Source organism: Topomyia yanbarensis, chromosome 1 (genome assembly GCF_030247195.1).
Source record: "Topomyia yanbarensis strain Yona2022 chromosome 1, ASM3024719v1, whole genome shotgun sequence".
Classification (NCBI taxonomy): domain Eukaryota; kingdom Metazoa; phylum Arthropoda; class Insecta; order Diptera; family Culicidae; genus Topomyia; species Topomyia yanbarensis.
Window position 1 is genome coordinate 206,602,299 of NC_080670.1, and position 22,250 is coordinate 206,624,548.

The window sequence follows — 22,250 nt, forward strand, 5'->3', positions numbered from 1 at the left end:
ATCAAAGAATATTTAAATTTACATTCGACAAAATATGTGCAATTCTGACTATAGTGAAATGAAAACTTTCTCATTTGCATTAAAATAAGTTGCATACCCGAGCAAATACTCATGGGTTCAAACACCACATAGCCCCTTGAAAAGACCTTCGGCATGGTCCGTCCCAAAATTCACAACCATCAAGACACCATAAAATGGTCTCAGTAACCCATAAATATACCAACATATGGTATTTTCTATGGGATCCACCGGACCATGGTGATGGTGTTTTCATGGGTTGAACCCATTTCAAACACCCATGTCAAACCTTATGAGTATGGGGGTATTATGGGCTTTTCGTTTGCTCGGGTATCCGAGGTGGTTCATTTTCAAAGATAGCACTGCTGATGAATCACTTTATAAAAATAAGTGATAAGGGACGCGGACGAAAATAGCTGACCACCGCCTACCAGATACCGTTACAAACATTTCTGAGACATTTGGCATACAAACATTTTACATTTCCAAATTCAAGTAGCATTTCAACTAAAAAGTGTTCCATGTCCTAGAAAGGCAAATTGTTCGGGATTACAACAGATCTCGTCGTTTTATGACATTTATTAGGCATTTTTTTCGATTGAGCTTAAATGTTGCATAGTAACTTTTTCGTGGTGCTAAAACTTTTGAGGTATGTCCGGTTTGAAAATTCAGGATGACTATAAATACTGACACACCACCGTATAGTAAGACTAGTGTACTGAGAAGGCAATTTTTAGCAGCTTTTATGAAGGATTATCACATCTACATACCCGTGTGCAAAGTTGAGATCGACGGTGTCGTCATCGATTCGAGTTTGTCAAGCGTGAATCTACTGAAGCACGGAGTTGGTTTTTTTAAAGATCCCTTGCGCTAGCGAGCAAAGATTTTGAATGGTAATCGCGCTCAAATAGGGGCAGCATGGTGTGTGTGTGTCTTCAAACTTGTGTCGGGTAACGTTTGGGCGGAGTGCTTTGCTTGTAATTACGGCATTTTCGAAAAATGCGCGAATGGACCATTAAATTAAGGCTCGGTGTGACAAGGAGGACAAAACTGGTGCCACGAACCTTTCCCACTGTCCGTCGCCCGCGATAGCTCTTAGACAATGTTCTCGCTTGAACTGGGACAAATATTATTCATCAAGTCGTTTATATGGAAATCACAGTCGTCGGTCTACCATCCGCGAAGTATACTGTGGCTACTCAACGTAACATGTCTTATTAATTGTCAAATCAAAATCAAAAATAGCTAAGAATTGTTTTATGGACTGTAGAAAAAATGTTAATTTTGTGCGGATTAAAATTTTTTTTGGTTAACTAGTATAGTTTGAGACAAATTCGAGATATCTTCCAATCAAAACTGAAAACGTTTACATGTTCCTCTTGGCAACGAACCGGCGCCAGTATTCGCGTTTTCTTTCTTTTTATTTTGTTGTTGACGTTGCCTTGATTCAAACATTATTAGGTGCTACTCAGAGCAGCGATTGATTTAAAAGGTTTGAGGGTTGCTTGAATTTGAATAAGTTCTAGAACAAATTTTAATCAATTTGAGACAATTTCAAGAGCAATTTTAGAATTTGGCTTTATTTGAAAAATTTGCATCAAATTTAAAACAAAATTGTAACAAGCTTGAGCACAATATGGAATAAGTTTGAAAATTAAGCTGAATGCTAGATACGAGAAAAACTAGATACCAGTGTGAAATCGTTTTCCAGCGAATTTAGGATGATTTTTTAGTGTCTTATTTTTGTGCAGTTTTTTAGATTCATTTTTTTTTCCAAATTTGGAGAAATTGTAGACAAATTCTTTTACCAAAGTAAGGAACATATGACAAGTTTGAGTTATCCTTAAAATATTGACTGATTACATGTTACAGATTAAAATAGAAATCTTCTTATTCGAATTCCCTCAGAAGTGTTCCTGCTCCTTTAAAGTAATAAGCGTTCAACTTTTAAACGCACTTCGAACACGCACAGTCTCCTGTGTATGAAGGTTTAATTTTACATCACACTAGTATATAATATGTACCGAGATAATGAACCTAGGCAGCACAAGGTTAATTGTCTGGTTCTAGTGTAGCCAAATCCGACAAATAAATAAAGTAATCTAAGTACGCTTATTTTACACTTTGTCATAAAGTGGGTGGCCCATAAAGCACCAAAATTCAGCACACGCTTTGGATGAATAGTTTCCAAAATCGTCTGATGTCACCTTCTACGAATAAAAATAACGAAGACGAGTGGGTATTTTCCGTCTGTCATATATGTAATCCGCGATGACCTCGTATTAGCGTGAGAACGTCGATCATCTCAACACAGTCTGAAACTGTAAAAAAACAGTCATCTTTTAAATCTTCTCCCACTGCTTATTACAATCACAGAGCAGTACAGGTCAGAAAAAGTCCTATCAAGAGCTCTATTATCACAGTTACACCACCTAACGAATAAACGAAATTTCCCTTGTCACCAGGTAACGTGACTGTGAGAACCGACAGTACCGCAATTAAATTTTGAAAAATTCCAACATTATTTAACCATTTACCGCGCCCATTATGCTATTTCATCCTCAAAACTAACTAACCCTATTCAAATCTTCTCTTCCATCCACAGTGCGCGGCTACGACAACCACGCCAAGTGCGGTCTCGTTTGGATCCCCCACGTGGTAGCCTACCGGTGCCGAACGTGCGGTATCTCACCCTGTATGTCCATCTGTCGGGATTGCTTCAAACGGGGCAATCACACCGATCACGATTTCAACATGTTCCTTTCGCTGGCGGGCGGTGCCTGTGACTGCGGCGATACCTCGGTAATGAAAGCCGAAGGTTTCTGCAGCGATCATGGAATCAATAACCGACAAAATAAGGCTCCCGTTCCTGACGATCTGATGGTGGTTGCGGAAGCGATGATGCCTCGGTTACTACTGCGATTGCTGCTGCACTTCCGCAATCACAGTGCCAAGATGCACAATTCGGCGGTATTCAGTCGGACGGCAAAGTACTGCGACGATTACTGTAGCATGCTGATGGAGTTCAACAATATGGGTGAACTGATGCGGCGGGTTATGACCAAAGCACTGATAGACGAGGCAACCTATCGGAGGCTGGTAGAGCCTCCGTTCGCTTCCAATCAGTATGGGAGTCTGCTCGAACAAAGTCGACGAAAGTATGAGGATGCGGTACGCTTATTTCCTTCGCCGGAACCACCCGACGAATACCGACATCTGCCGGCGCTGGGAGAGAAAATTATGCACAAGACTCTGCTGGAAGAGTTCATCTTCTGGACGTTCAAGTTCGAGTTTCCGCAGAATATCGTTTGTTTTCTGCTGAACATGTTGCCCGATCAGGACTATAAGGTATGTTTTTCGAACGGTTTTTGGATGCTCATTTCAATTTTATTTTTTACAGGAACATCTCACGAGAACCTTCGTGATGCATTACTGCAGGATACCGAGTGTGTTGGAGATGTCCAACGATCCGGATACGCTCAGCAATCGGGTGGTTCACATGAGCGTTCAGTTGTTCTCGAACGAAAGCCTCGCACTGAAGATGGTGGAAGAGTTGAGTTTGTTGCACGTGATGATTATCAGTATGCGACAGATGATGTCGAAGATTCTAACGCCGAACACGTTGCATGGTATGTTATACTTAGAATTTTCTGTTTGAAGCAATGATACGATAAAAATATTCTTTTTAGACCCGGACAAAAACTTCCACTATGTGGTGGACTGTGCCAAGCGGGTGATGAAGGATCACTGCTACTGGCCGCTGGCATCCGATTTCAATAATGTCCTGTCGCACGAATCGGTCGCGCTGGTGTTCCTCAAGGACGACAATCTGATCGATATGTGGTTCCAGTTTCTGTCGATGCTGCAAGGTGAGTCAATGGTGGAAAATAATTAGGGGTGGTCATGGAATTTGGGCGAAAATGGACTACTAGTATTGTTTGTGAAGTGAGCAGTGAGATTAATTTTGATATCCAAGTTGATATTCAACTTCTTGGTGTTACTGGTTTCTATGTGATATATACAAACGTCCAGAAACCCGCATCATAGAAACTAGAGCTTCGACTTAAAAATGGGATGCGCAAATCGGTTCTACTAACTTCGAGGAAATCGTGGCATCAGAATAATTGGACTCAAATAGCACGTGTATAGTATAGGATTTGTGCCCTATCGTATCTTCTAATCGTTCCATTGATTAGAACAAATTGAAATGATGAGGTCGTTAAAAAAGATGAATAATTCATTTTTGGATTATTGGATACATTGATATGATGGAAAAAAACGTTGCAAAATGACTGTTACAGCAGGTACTTACAAACACACGAGCAGTTTGAATCGCATGATTGGAAGCATGGATTAGAAACATATCACTACGTTTAAGAAGTCCAAACACAGATTAGAACATCCAAAAACTCGACAACGCAATTGCGTATAGGAAGTTGCATTTCAGATGATACGAGGAGCCGTCATGAATCAAATAATTTTGTTTGAGAACAATTTTGTAGACTACGCCACTGTGTTTGGATAAAGCCCAAGACAGAATCTTTTTCTTCATCTAACACGACAAAATTCACAATCTATACGAATTAAATGAGCTTGACGTGCGGTCACGAATCGTAAGTTGTCCGAGCTAAGGACCCTGACTGCAGCTTGGCTAACGGATCAAAAAATAATCACTTTGTTGGACAAGCCCCGTTTGTAGGGTCAATTGTACTCACACAAACACGCGAAAATTTTGGATTGGAATACAGTACAGTCACTACCCAGCGAATGAAAAAGTTCCAATCCTATTTCACGGCAGTAAACACTAGCTCCAGATGGATGGATGCGAGCCGCCAGTGTAATAGGCCAATTGTGCTGGTTTTTTTCTCTCTCCATATATGCAGACAACAAAAGCTGCCAAGACTGATTAAGGCTACGATGGATGGTGTAAGGTGTTGTGTCAAAATTTCGGGCGGACTCTCGGGTCCGTTTGAAACACGCAGGGGACTAAGACAAGGCGATGGGTTGTCCTGTCTGCTGTTCAATATAGCGCTGGAAGGTGTAATGCGAAGAGCGGGGTTCAACATGCGGTTCGTGTGCTTCGCTTCGCTGACAACGTGGACATAATCGGTAGAAACAAGGAGACGGTAGCAGATCTGTATACCCGACTGAAGCGCGAAGCAGCACGAGTAGGACTGAAGATAAATGTGTCTAAGACGAAGTAAATGCTGGCTGGCGGAACCGATCGCGATAGGGAACGCTTGGGCAGTACTATTACGATCGACGACGACGAGTTCGAGGTGGTTGACGAGTTCATCTATCTAGGCTCATTGGTGACTGCGGACAATAACACCAGACGGGAGATCAGAAGGGGGTATTATCTCTGGAAGTCGTGCTTACTATGGGCTCCAAAAAACTTTGAGATCCAGGAAGCTTCACTACCGCACGAAATGCGCCATGTACAACACACTGATTAGAGACCGGTGGTTCTCTACGGGCACGAAACGTGGACAATGCTCGAGAAGGATCTGCAAGCACTCGAAGTCTTCGAAAGAAGGATGCTGAGAACGATCTTCGGTGGTGTGCAGGAGGATGGCGTGTGAAGGAGAAGGATGAACTACGAACCTGCGCGATTCTATGGTGAGCCAAGTGTCCGGAAAGTAGCTGAAGCTGGAAGGGTACGGTGGGCGGGGCATGTTGTGAGGAGGCCGGACAACAACCCCACCAAGTTGGTTTTCACCTCCAGCCCGGCAGGTACAAGACGGAGAAGAGCGCAGCGTTCCCGGTGGCTGGACCAAGTGGAGCAGAACCTGGCGAGTATCGGGCACCTGAGAGGTTGGAGACAAGCAGCAGCATTCTACGCGACCGCACGGCTCTTGTCAGAACAAGAATAACTTCAATGATCTTTGGTCAAGGATTATTAGATTGTGAAGAAACCAGAGAGACTTCTTCACGCAACATAACGGACGATTAAGCATTGTCCAACGTGCACCTAGGGGATTCATAATAGCGCTACAGGATGGCTTGCTAAAACAATCCCATGGTTACAAACCGTTGGGAACATATCAAATTGAAGTGTATGTGAAAATCTTTTCTTCTGGGATAAAGTTAATGTAATAATTGCTTAGTGATATTGTGAAATTTCGGAACAATGGATTGCGAATCAAAGCGCTGTACAGGTTTGGTACTATTACCCTAACAGAAGTCCGCTGCTCGGTGTGAATCGAAAATTTGTCTGACAATGTAAGAAGCAATTACAAGATGGAAGTGGAGCATCTGGACGTCCAGGACGAAAAAGGCCTCATTCTGTAAGCATTGATTAAAACTGTGACCAACAATAATGATCCGGCCAGATCAATGAACCAAATGGCTAAGGACTACAATGTCACGTAAGACGATCCAATCTTCGGTGAAAAAAGATTTTGGTTTTTATCCGTATAAACTCCGACAACACCAGCGTCTTTCTGAGGCAACGAAAAAGAGGCTGAGAGACATGCAAAACGTTATAGGGTTGATCGTAGATCATCCTGCCGCCATCGTTATCTATTCGAATGAGGAATAATTCAATAAAAGCCTTAAATTCAATCAACCAAAATGATAGGGCACTCAGTAAAACTCGATTCAATCAATCCTAGCGATAATTGTGTATATAGGACGCAAAAACTGGATTCGGTTATGATTTAGGCTAAGTAGAACATATTAAAAAAAATTAGAGGGCTGTTTTTTTGGAGACCCCCCCCCCCCGTTATATAAGGATGATGTTTGCTATAACGGGTACCAATTATGGACAATTCTGGTAAAAGTTAATTCAGCGATACGATCAACAGAAATATGCCGTTTGTTTGCTCGTAAAAGAGTGTTTGGATCAATCATCTTTAAAAACTAGTGTCGACATCTGACAATGCTATAGATCAACCGTATGAATCTCGAGATCCTTGGATGGTGCTGGTTCTTACGATGAAAAAAATGATAAACTTGTGCTATGGGCGCAGAAAATCGTTGACTTGGAGGATCTCTACATTGGCAAATTTCTTCGATTTTTTTGTAAATAATTGTGATGCACTAGAAACCGCAGATGGTGATAGGAGAAACAGCGAAGAACTAGCTGCGAAAGGAACAGATAAAACCGCGGAAAAATGTTATGCCGAGCCAGTGTCGGAAGCCCTATCTAATGAGATTTCGAGTTTCAAAGCGGATGTCATCACCGTTGATCCATCAACAAACGTCACAGTTTTGTCAATAGCTCTAATGAAAGTTCGAGGTTCCTTCCAGGTAACCTGTGCAATAGCAGATTCTTGGGCTCATCAGAAAAAAAATCGCTCGATTTTCGGTTACAGGAGTCCAAAGCCCTGGTAAAGGAGGATGGTTGTGATGATCTAGGCCGCAGTCGTCATCACGTAAAGCCTCAACGGGCATAACCCCAAGTCCAAGGCGTGAAGCGACCCGTGCCGATGGATGAGTGGTCGAGGGGGTGAAAAAGATGCTCGATCGTTAACGGAGCCTGTGGGGTACCTGGGCATCCCTTACCACGTTACTGCGGAGCTCTGGCGTGGCGGACCTTTCTTTCTCGCGCAACTCGTGGGAGCAGTATGAGTGAATTAAAGGGCGAACACGAAATTATTGCGACACATTCAACAGGGCATAACTTTTTTACCATTGGGTAAAAATCAACCAAATTTTGCACACTTTCTCATTGATGTGTATTGTTTACATGCTGTCAAACTAGAAGTCGTGTTTTTCGATTCAACGAAAATGGAGGTGAACCAACGCGAGTCGAGAGAACAAATTCTTTCCAAACACCTGGTATTTCCTGACCTGTCGCACCGGCAGTTGGGAAAAATGTTGAATATTCACCATTTAATCGTCTCCAGAGTGTTGAAGCGGTTCCGGGAGCGGTTGACGTTGGACCACGGCAAAGGAGCTGGAAGAAAACAGGGACCGGAGAACAAAAAGACGGAGGAAAAGGTGAAGCGGATGATTAAAGCAAATCCCAACGTCTCAAGCCGTGATTTGGCTAAAAAGATCGGCATGTCGCATAGCTACGTCCAGAATGCAAAGAAGAGAGCTGGACTACATACATACAAGGTACAGAACTTCCCAAACTGCGATGAGCGGCAAAAATCGACGGCTAAGACTCGGGCACGGAAGCTCTACGAGAAGATGCTGACAAAATATGGCTGCTGTGTGATGGACGACGAAACGTATAAAAGCCGATTTTAAGCAAATTCCGGGGTTGGAGTTTTTTACCGGCAAGAGCAAGTTCTATGTGGACGACAAATTTAAGAAGAAGAAAATGTCGAAGTTCGCCTCCAAATATCTCATTTGGCAGGCCATCTGCTCTTGCGGACTGAGGAGCGAGCCTTTCGTGACAAAGGGCACAGTAAATGGCGAGATCTACAAATCTGAGTGCCTCGAGAAGCGCCTTTTGCCGTTCTTGCAGCAGCACGACGAAGCTCCGCTATTTTGGCCAGATTTGACATCATGCCACTATTCTAAATGTGTCCTGGAGTGGTATGAGGCCAATTCTGTCCATTTTGTTCCAAATGACATGAATCCGCCAAACTGTCCCGAGCTGCGCCCGGTGGAGCAGTACTGGGCAATGATGAAGCGGGAACTTCGGAAGAGCAAGAAGACAGTCAAAGACGAGAAGGACATGTTAAGAAAATGGAAAAAACTGAGAAACTGGTACCGGATGACACTGTAAAGACTTTGATGGAGGGCATCAAGCGAAAATGCGTTCAATTTTACACTCAAGGCTCCATCGATTAACTTTTCTTTTGATTGTTGAAGTAAATATATGTATAAAACTACCCTAAAATTTTGGTTTGATTTTAAGCATTATAAAAATAATGAAAAAGAACCTGCTGGTGCTCCGCAAGGCTGTTCGAGTCGCAAGACAAGAGCAGGAAGCATACGTCAAGAGGGTGGAGGGAAAAGAGAAGGCCGACAGAGGAACCCAGACAGGGGTCTTCCCCTTCCCCTTCTATAGAACAGCCAAATCAGCCTAAGCGGCGACTGATTTCGCCTAGAAGATCAGGGCAAGACGGCGCCGAACCCGAAGCGACCTAGGCAGTTACCAGGCGAGGATGCAAAAACAACGCCAAACGGCGTGCAATCACGGTAGCCAAATGACCCCGTCGGGCAGAAAAAAGATTGCTGGTACCAGATGCCAGATTGCTGGTACATTACTTGGGGGGGGGGGGGCTCGAAAACCCCTAGAAGTTGGTCAGTAGGGGGAAGCGGACGTCGAACGCTCCTCGACCCGCAAAGAAGACCAAGGACAGAGACGAGGCCTTTTTAGTGAAAACCGACAAGGGAAAATATGCCGACGTTCTTAAGTCAATGCGGGCAGCTGAAAGCCTCTCGGCCCTCGGGCAGGACGTGCGCAGCGTGAGACGTACCAAGACCGGTGAAATGCTCTTGGTGCTAATGCAATGCGCACTATCTAGTGCGGCGTACAAGACCTTGGCCCAAAAAGTCCTGGGTAAAGGCGCCCATGTGAGATCGCTAGGTGCGGAAGTGACTCCAGTGCACGCAACTGGACGAGTTCACGACCGCAGACGATGTCGTCTCTGCCGTCACAGAACAGTGTGACGCAGTGATCGAGCGGGCCTCTGTGCGCTTAAGAGCGGGATTTTCTGGCACGCAAGTAGCCTACCTCAGGCTACTGACTGCGGAAGCTTAAAAGGTTGCCGAGAAAGGGAAGCTGAAGATCGGCTGGTTAGTATGCCCAGTAAGCATACCCCACCAGCCTTCAGTGGATAGGTGCTATCGGTGCCTAGAATCCGGCCACAAGTCGTACGAATGCAAGGGACTAGACAGGAGCAAATTATGTCGTTGCTGCGGCGAGGAGGGTCATAATGAGCGGGACTGTACTAAGTCGCCTAAATTCCTTATCTGTACCGCCAATAAGCAAGCCCGTAACCATGCTATGGGTGGACCTTCGTATCCCTTCGGTGAGGAGCCGTGAACGTCACACAGCTGAATCTTAACCACTATGCAGCTGCCCAACAGCTGTTGTGGCAGTCGGTCTCGGAGTCGAGGACAGATATTTTAAAAGTAGTTACCAGATATGGAGTCGATGGAGAAATGAGTCTCTTTAGCCACGCAAGAAGCGGTTGAGAATGTTTGCTTCGACCAACTGGTCTTAGCAAAAAAAAAAACTAAACTACTTTTCCAGCGCAACGAGAGTTGGCCCGAATCATTGGCAATCCTGATCGCAAAAAATAGTTCGGACTCTTCGCAGAGGAATAACTGAATACTAACAACCAATTCACTAATTGATTTCTCTACCATCATGTTGAGGCACCTACCTAAACGCCTAGAAGATTTACGTATCCTACAGTCAATAAACTATTCAAACATGCACGAAAATATAGTCTCAGTTGCATCGCTTGCTTGAAGCGAATCCTGACTAACAACCCGCCCACTATACCCAATCCGTGGTACTTATGGGAGTGTCACTGAGTCGGTGCCTTCCATTAAGTAAGTACCACATCAACACTTCCTTTCTCATCCCGAGTTACGGTAAAGATGGTCGTGGCCCGCAATGGTGGCTCTCAGGCGAAACTCTCGCTTGGACTGGATCAATTGTTATTCCCAAACAATGCTCCTCAAGTAGTCTGGCTGGAAATGAGAGTCATCAGTCTGCAAGCTACGAAGTATACCGTGATTACGCAACGCAACGTAACGCATACTACAAGTGCAGGGTTGGTATCGAGGCTGTTCCACATCGGTTCATACGCTTTGCACCGCCAATAACCGATGTCAGTTAATACACCTACACACTTTCAACATCCAAAGGGACTGCTCTCGAGCCCCTGCTCTGCCAGTCTCGAACACCTCGATCTTCAAGGCAGTTTTCGAGCTCTCCTGCGACTGCCCTTCAGGAGAACCGACTGTGGCCGCCAAAATCCTGCGAACAGACTTCAGCGTATTTTTAACAGTGCTGCTACCGCATTCGACTTCCACTTGACGTGGAATACGATTAAAGCAATTTTTTTAGATGTCCCCAAATGTGGCTAGTCTAAGTAGTCTGTTTATTTATGTACAATTAAACATATTAAAACTTTTTAGTTAATTCCGGAAACCAACAACTTAAACTCGAGTATAAAGAAAGCTCTTACCCGTTTCTCCATATTCCACAGGCATGAACGTTAACATCCGGGAGACGGGCAGCCACGTCGAGATCGAACCGAACCTCTACACGGCCGCATTCAGCTGTGAGCTGGAAGCCAGCGCTTACCCCATGTGGTCCATAATCTCACACCTGAAGGACCCCTCGCACGCTCCGCTGGCGAAGAAGTTTATGCTCTTCTGCGTCAACTATCTGCAGGACTGGCTGGATGCGGTCAATTTCTATCTGCATCCGAAGTTTGATAAGGTACGTGTATTTTAGGCATGAGAAAAGCACTAGCTAATTTGATCATTTACTGTTTTAGGATGAACTGTATCGGGCATCGTTTCACTTCCCGTTGCATCGATACCTGGCGGCGTTCATCTGCCAGGGTGTGAAACGGATGGGAATGTCGCTGAGTGATATCCTGCCATCCGCGGATCTGCTGCCGATGCTGATGATGCATCCGCTGCGGGTACAGGTGAGTGAAGATTTATTTTTCATTTTTCTCGGAAACATCAACGGAGGATTTTCTGTGAGGAATTCGTTACCAAAAAACAGTGAATTATGTACCATTCGGTCGTAGACAAAACAAAATTAGAGATCATCGTCGAACAGTTCTGTTGGGCCCGTCTTGTTGCTTTGTATCGTGTAGTCGATCTCTTTACCTTTACCTCGTTTTATTCGGAGCTATGATCTGACTTAGATATTTACGGAAAATGCGTACTGTATCCGATCGTGGGCATTCTAGAACTAATGGAATAAAACCAAATTGAAAAACACGATTAACACAGACGGCTAACTTCCATAGGAGTTGCATTTATCAAGACCAACATATCTACTGCCAAATTCATCGAGATTGCTGTCTTCCAGTTTCATGGCAGTGGTTAGTTTTGAAAAGGACTCTTCCTCGACGTGGTTAAAAACGGACCAACTCCGACTAAAACCACGTCTAAGCTAATATTATCCAGAAAACTACTCCAACGGTCTCAGTTGTAAATAACTTATTTTTTTCATATATGGCGACCGTGACCTCACGACAATTTTTTTATTAACTGCGCGGAACTCCTTTGGTCTTTTTAGTTAATAAACTAAATTGAATGAGTTCCGTGGACAGGAAAATCTATTGGGCGCTCACAATCTGTACAGAAAATCGTAAGATTGTCCTGAAAAACGATCTGTTCATTTTAATACCATATACACTCAAGTTTTTTTTTACGCGGTTTTTTTTTGCGCGGTATTTTTTTACGCGGTTTTCATTTACGCGGATTTTGAAATTTACGCGGTTTTCATTTACGCGGTTTTTGAAATTTACGCGGTTTTCATTTACGCGGTTTTCATTTACGCGGCTCGTATCCCCCGCGTAAAAAAAACCTGAGTGTATTTTGATGTGTATTATACTCAAAGGGGACTATAAATCACGAGAACCTGGTGTTTTATAATTTAATTTGGTGTCGTGTGAGCGTGAGTCGAATTTTTCATTACAAACGAGAAATTGCCTAGGCAAATTTTTCATCGTTTGAATGTCCAATTCGAAAACAATTTCCAAATTGACGATGCCTACCAGCAAAGGTCCAAAAGTGCTTCCTTGGGTAACCCTTCATTTTGTTTAGAAGAAATCCGAACCTACCGACAACATTTGGCAACCGAATGTACATAGTCCGGGGTTTAAAAAAAATGACTTTGTTGACTTCGCGAGGTTCCGAACATCCTCCGGAACCAGCGATTGAGTTTGTGACATTCAAATCAAACGCTAACGCGGATCAGATAGATCATGACTTTTATTAGAACAGACCTCTACATAGTAGTAATACAAGTTGGAGAATAATTTTATAACGCTCAAGTTTCCTCGCATGGGACCTACTTTCGATGTTCTATAGTTCTATCGCGTCCACGCAAGTATGCGCACTCAATTTGGTAGTAGTACAACATAAAACTCCTATTCCCAAACCCCGCCTTCAAAAAAATCTCCACTCAACCTCGCTGCTGTCGTTCATCGGCATCCACCTGCTCGATCGGTGCCTGCACGTGCGGTCCAAAATCATACGTCAGCACTTTGGGAGCAACGAATCCACCGAATTTTGGCCGACCTTTGTGGAACAATCCAGCTCCGGCAAGTGGAACAGGTTTGGTCGGAACCACCGGTTGAGCGTCGAAGAACGGTACCGTCGTCTGGGCTGCGTCCATTCCACGGTCACTCTCGCGGAAGCGAATAAACTGGTTGCTGATCGAGTCCGGGATTGACTTTGCCGGTGTAAGCAGTGGTACGTGCGGTCGATCCAGTTTCAGTTCGGTTCTATTAAGAAGATAAAATTAGGTGTAAAAAATTACTACAACTAATTCGATTGATTCGTTAACTACCTCTTATCTTCACTGTGTTCGGTTTTGTCGCTTCCAATCCAAATGCTCTTGTCCGGATCCATCAACTTTCCGGTGCCAAAGTCCATTTCGGTCATACGAATTTCCATGTTTAGATGGGTACCCAGTAGACGGAATCGAACTCCTGTTAGGACGTAAGACGGTTGCACTTCTAGATCGTCCAGATCCAAAATACGATTGTCGTGACCCAGGGTATGATAGTCTCGTCCGTTGCGGACATTAGGTGACAGAATGTTGTAACTTTCCGCTTCAACCCAGTCCAAGGTGGTATTGTCGATCTGACCTCGCGGTAGAAGCGTTCCTTGTTGGACAACTAAGTGAATGATTCGATTCTTTTTGACGAATCGCATTCCGGTTACGACCCTGTGAAGATGGAAAAAATGACGAATTAGTTTAAAATAATATTTTGTCAGTATTCGAACCTACTTGTTATTCATTACGTCTGACACCGATTCCTTCATGTTGATGTACCTATCCGAGCGCGGTCCAGCGTCATCGCACAGACAGAAACAGTAGCTGCAGTGCCAGAACAACCACCTCCACCACGAGTCCACCTTAGTCGTTCCCCGCGAGCAGTGCTTCTTCTGACCAAGTATCATCCCGTTCTCGTACTCAATATACTCGTACCGCCGATCACTGCTGCTAGCCGCCGGACAGATCCACATATCCGAGTCCATATATTCACAGTCGTAAATTTTCCCCGAACACTTTGGCTGCTTCGAACAGTACAGATCCTTATAGCACTGTTCCTGCTTAACTCCCCAGCTGTAGTGGGCGCAATTTTCCTTACAGGTGTTATCCGTGTTCATGTCCACCTCGTTCTCGACGTAACCCTGCAGCAGCCGGGTTAGCTGTAGGAACGTTTCACCCTCCTTTTGCTGGTTCCGTTCCGGATCGCAGCGCCAGTACTCGCGGCTAGCCTGCTGCATCACCCGCTGCAGCAGCGTCTGGGTGCGGCTCGTACGGTCCTCGAAGCGACGGCGCATCAGTTTGGCCTCGGTGGTGAAGTTGCCTGTCGAGTGGGTGGGTGGGTGAGAGAGAAGGTAGAGTTAGTGATTAGTGGTCATTAGCAATTCGTTAGTGAAGTCAACATTCGATAAAACGATCGAAGAAAATTGTCTCACATGACCTATGTCCTTCTATCAAAGCAAAGTCTTGGTACTTTGCATTCGGCATTTTGTGTAAAGAACAATCACTCTGAAATTCGACTTTTCAACCGAGACCTGTACTGCCTAGTGTCATATACCATTCGACTAAGTACAACAATTTCTGAAAATATCCCTGTGTGTTTTTTTTATAGTAAGTTTGATTTTTTTTTTTAAAAGCTCGGCCCGTAGTACCTGTAGCCATTTAACCCCCGTATCAATAAACCATTTATCTTCTGTTGCCGTGAGCCATTTAGCTTCCAGTTTTGTCACGATCTGCTCAGATAGTTAGTCTCTCGGCGGTAACTGTACACATCTCCGACTGAGAGTTTCTCGGCAGCGGAATTTCTCTTCATGCCGATACCCGTTGCGTGAGTCATTTAGCTCGCAGTTTTGATGCGATCTACCTCTCGGACCCTACTCAATGGGCTAAAACCAGTAGGTGTCGAGGTCGATCCGGATAAAGCTAATCCCGACGATCCACCGCTGGCACTTCAAGCGATCTAATCTTCGGCGGAGGATCTGGCTGGCCTACTCCAGGGCGACTACCCGCTGTTCCATTCAACCACTCGCTTGATCATCCCGCCATTTTCGCTGCAGAGCCGATATAATTTGCACAATGGCTTCGCTAATGACATCCAACGTATTTTCATCGCGATACATTCTATGAACGATGTCTGGGTTGGTGTCTGTTCAACTGATAGTGAACCTTGCGCTTCGCATTGAACCATACCGTGAACAGTCAAAAATCACGCGTTCTTCAACGTCTGTGCCCTCCAGGCTGAGAGGGGACTCCGCATACCCGAATCGGCGAAGGTAAATCCTGTAGCAGCCATGGCCTGACAAAAATTGCGTCAGATAAAAATCTTCTCCATGCTTCCTGCGCATTCACGTGGACACGATCGGGGTCAATCGTTGCGTCTATCTTCCATTCATCGCGTTATCCCATTCCTCGTGCCATCTCTTCATGGTGTCAATCCGTGTTCTTCGTCGGACTCTGTTCGTATAGCACTCCCCATCCTCCTTCAGTGGCAATACAATGAGAATCATTCTGGTCTGGACCGGTAGGTGCTAGCTACCATCATGCTTAACAACCTGAACGTGCTGTTTAAACATTACTTTATTTCTTCGTGTTCTCCAGTATCGCTGGTTTCAGAAGCAGGTTTGGGATTAAGTGGGGTCCTACAACTTTCATCATCTCAATTAGCACTTCTTTGATTAATGGGGGATGCTTCTTCACAATCATATTCCTCACTTACGGTGGAAGTGACCTGATCGTTGGTCCATGCTGCAGGAAAAACCCTTCAAATTTGACCTTCATTTTGTCCGGGCACCTTTCTGGTCGTTCAACTGGCCATTTTATCTTCTAAATTAGTTATGGAATTTGCGTTTCGGCTTCGTCTCATCAGAATCCGACAGTAACTTAGTGACAGGGCCAAGCTAGCGCCGGATTGACGTTAGCTCCGAAAAACGGAAACACAATTTGTGTTCCTGAGCAAACCCCTAGCAAGCATGATATCCCGCAAAAAATGAGCTTCTTTTTAGTTGATGAGAACTAGTAGTCCTGTTACTAAAATAGTGTCGGGTTCTGGTGAGACGAAGTCGAAACGCAAATTCCATAACTAATTTAGTTATGGGCTTTGTTGTGCTCTTCACGCAAAAATATGGTTTTAAACGAGTACAAGCGTGCGATTTGTTACAAAGCTCCTCAAGGCAAGCTTTCTGGCTTTGCTTGATTGATTGCTTTGTACATTGTTCTTAGGAATCACAAATTTTCTGGATGCTGAACTTCTAAAAAATTGCAATTTATCGATGAGATTGCCTGGTTCTTTTACGGTCGGGCCGGTTGTCCACTAGGAGGTTGATAACAGACTGTTATCTTTGTCCGGACAAAGCCAGTCTAGAGGTCGTGTCGCATCCGTCGGTTTGAGGTGATAATTCAAGCAGAGTTGTATCACACTGTGGCAGAAAGGTGGTCCATCACATGTTTTCGGTCAGCTCATTGATATCAATCAAGCTAAGAAGCTCTGAAAATGCTTAAATAGCGCAAATCTACATATATTCAATGTAGGAAATCGCCCAACATTTGCACTATCTGGCAGGAAAGAGGTGTTAAGTGTTACTTTCTGCTCCGACAGTATTACCAAAGCACAATTCTCCGAATAACATGAGAAACGTGTCAATCGAGCCAATTTGTTTTGATTCAAACTCAAGTTTTCTCTAGAACATGTAGGGTTTTATAACTTATAATTTTATAACTCCTTTTACACAATGTTGTCCACAACATTGAAAAAACATTTCGCAGAAGCAACCAAGCATGTGTTTTTTTTAACGATATTCAAGGTGCTTTATATATCATGCACTGCATACACGCAATGCTTAGCAACCGACATCTGTGCTCATCCTTAAGACATGTAGAGATAAGGAAACTGAGTGTCTGCGGATGTCCTCAAGGTGGTGTACTGTCCCCACTTCTATGAAACCTTGTCGCCTTGAGTAAACTTAATGAGCTTGGTTTTCCGACATATGGTTTCGCCGATGATTATCATGTAATGATCACCGGTATTTGCATTAACACATTTTTTGATGAGATGCAGCAAGCCTTATGTGCAATTATGTCTTCGTGTGGGACTAAAACAGCAATGGTGCTTTTCACGCAACGTAGTATTACAACCGGGGCTCGTTCGTTACAGTTTTTCAACTCTAAGATTATTGTCGCGGATCAAATTGAGTGCGTGGTATTCTAGACTCCAAACTCAATCGGCCAAGGCCGTGGCATGACTCGGATTTCTTCACGAAAACTCCCTAATTTCCACGATTTTTCGGAATCGATCCAATATACTATCTGTTCTGTCCACCCTGTAGTGGATTTGTGAAGGTTTCAACTTAATACCATCTGAAGCGAAAAATGAATTTACCGTATCACAGACGAGCATTCTAACGATAGTGACTTCACGTCAGCCAACTTTGATTGACATCCTTCGGCAGCAGTTTGACAATACTAAACGGTCACGCGGGTGACGTCGTGAACACTAATCAACTATTCCAATCTGGTCTTCATAGAATGGTTTTCGACAAAGAAAGATAAACTTGGGTTGAATAGGACGAGTAAATTTGATTGAAACTGTTAGCATTAAACTTCTCGATTTTCCACGAGTTAGCATCCGATTTAGCAACCCTTTTCGCCGTTCACCAGTAATTCGCTTTGTGACAGGCAGATCACACGGAAAAAAATCCGTTCATAAATTCATGAAACAAAGATCACAATTTCGTGAACCGAACGATTTACGAAAACCGTGACCAAGTTCCTGAAATTATAAATAATAAAACTAGTTTTCATAAAACAAATTGTGTTTCGCCCCGATTATATACATGGCGTTATATTCCAATGTTTGGTTGTTGTTCCCTGGACATGTTTAGTTTTTGTTGTGATTCTTGTTAATAAATTGGGCATACACCGCCGGCAGTTAAACGATGTTCATGATTTCAGGAGCTTATTCACGATTTTCGTGACTTCTCATCACGTTACCGTGCTATTTTCTTCATGAGTTTTCCATTGAATTTTTCTGTCAGACTAGCGAGATTTATTGTTCTGGTTTCAGACTCTATTCACGGTATTGTGATATTTTAATCACGAGTAATGTGATTTATATTCACGATTTCAGGAATTTTATCATGATTATCATGATTTCTATTCACGTTGTCGTGATAATTTGGTCGCGAGTAAAGATTTATGTTTATTTATGTTCATGATTTCAGGATCTTCGTCACGATTTTTGTAATTTCTGTTCACGTTACCGTGATATTTTATTCTGGAGCTTACTTTAGAATTTAACACGTGGAGTAATGTGACTCATCTTCATGATATCAGAAGTTTTGTCATGGTGTTCGTTATTTTCCCTTCGCCTTGTCGCGATCTGTTACTTTTGAGTTACTATTGTTTTTTACTCGAAGTAACGTGACTATATGAACGGGTCTGGGTCGATTGGCATAAAGTCATTTGGCATAAGGTCAATTAGCATAACGGACATTCGGCATAGCGGTTATTTGGCATAACGGTAATTTGGCATAATTTTTAGAATTGATTACACTGAAGGTTATTTGTCATAATGGACATTTGGCATGTTGAAAATTGATTACATTTGGTATAACGGTCATTTGGCATAACGGACATTTGGCATAGTTTTGAGAATTGGTCACACCGAAGGTCATTTGGCATAACGGACATTTGGCAAATCGGACATTGGGCATAATTTTGAGAATTGATCGCACTGAAGGTCATTTGGCATAATGGACATTCGGCATATCGGACATTTGGTCTAATTTTCAGTAATGATCACACTGAAGGTCATTTGGCATAATGGACATTTCGCATATCGGACATTTGGTCTAATTTTGAAAAGTGATCACATGGGGGTCATTTGCCATTTTATCAACTACAGGGAACCACAAAATTTAAGACTGTGCGAGAAGTCAGGTAATTCGACATAATTTTGAGCCATGCTACTGCTGAAGATCGTTCCGTACAAATATTTTTATGTTCAGGAAAACAGTAATTTAGCATAGCGGCATAGGTAGGCATATGTAGTGATAAAGTTATTGATTACCAGGATGTTTTTTTGAGTATAAAGGGATTCCGTGAGAAATCGGCCGACCGCAAAATATAATCATCGTCGAATCAAACGAAACTTTGAAGTTGTGTTCGGTTTATGAATCTCCATAATTTTTTCTGACAATTGCAATATTTTGATACAAGAGCAATTTTTCAAAATAGCGTAAACATTTCTACGTACAATAATTTCAATTTTTTTGTTCGATTACTGTATTTTATACAGCAAAACTTTCTGAGAACGAGTTTCAGGGAACAAATATTTATCTACGAAAAAAATATACACTGAAAAAAATATTGTCATTTTTCACAAAAAACAAACATTTGTGTTCAAAATTGCAAAAAAAATTTTTTTTTTGTATTTTTTTATATTTTGTCAACGAAAACTTAAAGAGAAAAGAAACATTTTGAATGTGATTGTATGATGGGGAGCTTATCGGAAAAAAGTTTTCTAACAATAATTTTATACATGTTTTAAAATTTCATACTAATTGACATACAAAACTGTAATTCTATTACAGAATATAATTATAAGTATAATTTTAAATCAAAGTACATTTAACAAAAGTCTTCCAAAATGCGATAGTTTTCGAGATATTTTGTTCCAACAAAAAAGTTAATTCGTGTGATTATGCCCTTTTTAAGTTATTCTCGTTACCCCATCACAAAATGTCAAAAATTAAATGTTCATCGTTTTAAAAACGTAAAAGAAACTTTTTCAGAGTAATTGAATCATGAAGAAGCTTTCAATAAAAAAAGTTTTCCTAACAACATTTTTGACATATTTTTATAATTCATATTATTTGCCGTCAAAAATGCAATTTTCTTTTTGAATATGATCCTGAACGCTATTTTGAACCAAAATGCTTACAACAAAAAATTTCTGAAATATAGCTGTTCTCGAGATATTTTAAATTTCGTTTCAGCAACACAATTCTTTTGTTCTATTACGACCTTTTCAGAAGTAATTCGCGTTTCTCCATCAACAACAATAAGTTTTTCAAAAGGCACATACCATTGCCTGTTACTTTCTCTTTGACATCAAGGTGATATTGTAAACCATTTGAAAGCTATACGAAAATAACCAAAATACTATTCAACTATAGCGTCTTATGATTAAACTAAATAGTTCGATCATATTTTGGTTGTACAAAAAATGTTTTTGCAATTTAAATTTTTAACACAAATTTTTGTTGTTGTGAAAAATGACACAACATTTTTTTCGGTGTATATTTTTTTCGTGCACAAATATTTATTCCCTGAAAGTCGTTCTCGGAAAGTTTTGCTGTATAAAATACAGTAATCGAACAAAAAAAAATTGAAATTAATGTACGTAGAAATGTTTACGCCCTTTTAAAAAAATACTCCCGAGTCAAAATAATCTTACTGATTGTGGAAAATGTTTAGTCTTCCATGCCGGTGCAATGTGTAGAGTTTCATAGGAATCTATCATAGGTCACGATTTTAAATATTTTCGGACGGATCTTCGTGGAATCCCTCTATATCTTTTTTGTATGTATATGTAATGGATCTCAGGTTTGCTTGAGAGGGGCCGCCGCTGCCGATATATGTAAGTTCAGTCAATAAATCATTTGAAAAACATGACGAAATCCGCAAATGAAATATATAATTCGAAAGAACAGCTCATGATATAAAGAAGGATGATAAGGATAATTTGAATTATTGAAACATTGTATGGAAAATCAAAACTCACTGGCGATCATAATAAAAATGGCCAAAACAGGATAGGTGGATCGTAGTTCTACACTATGCTATTCTAAAACGTAGGTCATAGCAAAGGATCCATAACTGCAAGAATGAACAAGCACAACAATTTCAAAAATGAAACTCAAAAGAACTGCTCATATTTAATAAAATCAGTTATAAAATGTTAAAAATTCGCTCGGAATATATGTAATCAATATTAGGTAATGGATAACAACACATTATTATTATTGCTTAGTGCAGCTTTAACCTTATGGGTCATTCACCTGATATACATGCCAAATGACTTTCAGTGAGATCACTTAGCTACATTATGCCAAATGTCCGTTATGCCAAATGACCTTCAGTGCGATCAATTCTCAAAATTATGCCAAATCACCATTATGCCAAATGGCCCGCTTCCTATATGAAGTGGATGATAAAAGTGTGAGGGATTCTTTTTTGCCCATACATCACACTGAACCTTATTAAATGAATAACCATGTTAGAGGTCCTAATCGTTTTCTTATACCTACTGCTCATATTTACTGGACGCTAGCAGATTCCATGAATAATACTCCAATTTTTTTGAAAAAGTTTACGTGAAAATTTAATTACCATGTTGCATTAAATTGAAGATGGTTAGGGGTATCTTCTAACAATCACAAGCACGAAAAATAGATCGTAAATCATTTACTAGGAATCATGAACCAGTTCACGAATACATGAATATTTTATGATTTTGTAATTTATTTCACGGGCACAGTAAGTGACATTGTCCTTTTTTTGCAATTCGGATTCGAAAACATTTTTGTTTTGTGTGATTAATGGACATGTTTTCAAAAATCTAGATATTTTCCTTATATTAACTGACCAATGATCGTCATATACGATCACATCAAACTGCTGATTGATCACAAGTCATCAAACACCCTCCTTTCGAAATTTCATTCACTGCACGTCTTTCGCCTCTGTCTGTTAGATAGTAAAAGGTGATTAACCTCTCAACACCCATCAGAAGCAGGTGCGGTCCAGTCCGGCCCGTACTGGCAACGAACTCCCTATCGTCATAACTGTCAACCGTTTTGTTGTATTGACAGCAGCGACATCATCGTTTGGTGATAATGAAGAATTTCATTTAAAAAAATGGAAACATTTTTTTACGGAAACGACTCTCATTCTACCGCTAAGTACAAATTCCATTCTACCTCCAAACCGACTGGAACTGTCAGGTACCTGTGTATGAAGTGAGGTACTTGACACTCGATGGCACATAGTTTGTTTCTTTGTTTCGAGTGAC

The 22,250-nt window shown here is 42.0% G+C and overlaps 2 protein-coding genes across 7 annotated transcripts in view; one reads left to right on the forward strand and one right to left on the reverse strand.

Moving 5' to 3' along the window:
• LOC131689500 (E3 ubiquitin-protein ligase Ubr3) overlaps positions 1 to 22,250 on the forward strand; it is a 118,548-nt gene that overhangs the window by 55,357 nt on the left and 40,941 nt on the right. The window contains exons 3-7 of the mRNA XM_058974626.1: positions 2,624 to 3,366; positions 3,419 to 3,647; positions 3,708 to 3,887; positions 11,145 to 11,380; positions 11,439 to 11,594. Of these exons, the coding sequence (XP_058830609.1) occupies positions 2,624 to 3,366; positions 3,419 to 3,647; positions 3,708 to 3,887; positions 11,145 to 11,380; positions 11,439 to 11,594 (1,544 nt within the window). The remainder of the gene's footprint in view (positions 1 to 2,623; positions 3,367 to 3,418; positions 3,648 to 3,707; positions 3,888 to 11,144; positions 11,381 to 11,438; positions 11,595 to 22,250) is intronic.
• Positions 12,875 to 22,250, reverse strand: part of LOC131689510 (uncharacterized) — a 36,571-nt gene continuing 27,195 nt past the window's right edge. For all 6 annotated transcript variants that reach the window (XM_058974653.1, XM_058974691.1, XM_058974670.1 and 3 more), the window contains 3 exons: positions 13,919 to 14,504; positions 13,475 to 13,855; positions 12,875 to 13,409 (listed from right to left, as the gene is read on the reverse strand). In XM_058974653.1, the coding sequence (XP_058830636.1) occupies positions 13,088 to 13,409; positions 13,475 to 13,855; positions 13,919 to 14,504 (1,289 nt within the window). In that variant the 3' untranslated portion in view covers positions 12,875 to 13,087. The remainder of the gene's footprint in view (positions 13,410 to 13,474; positions 13,856 to 13,918; positions 14,505 to 22,250) is intronic.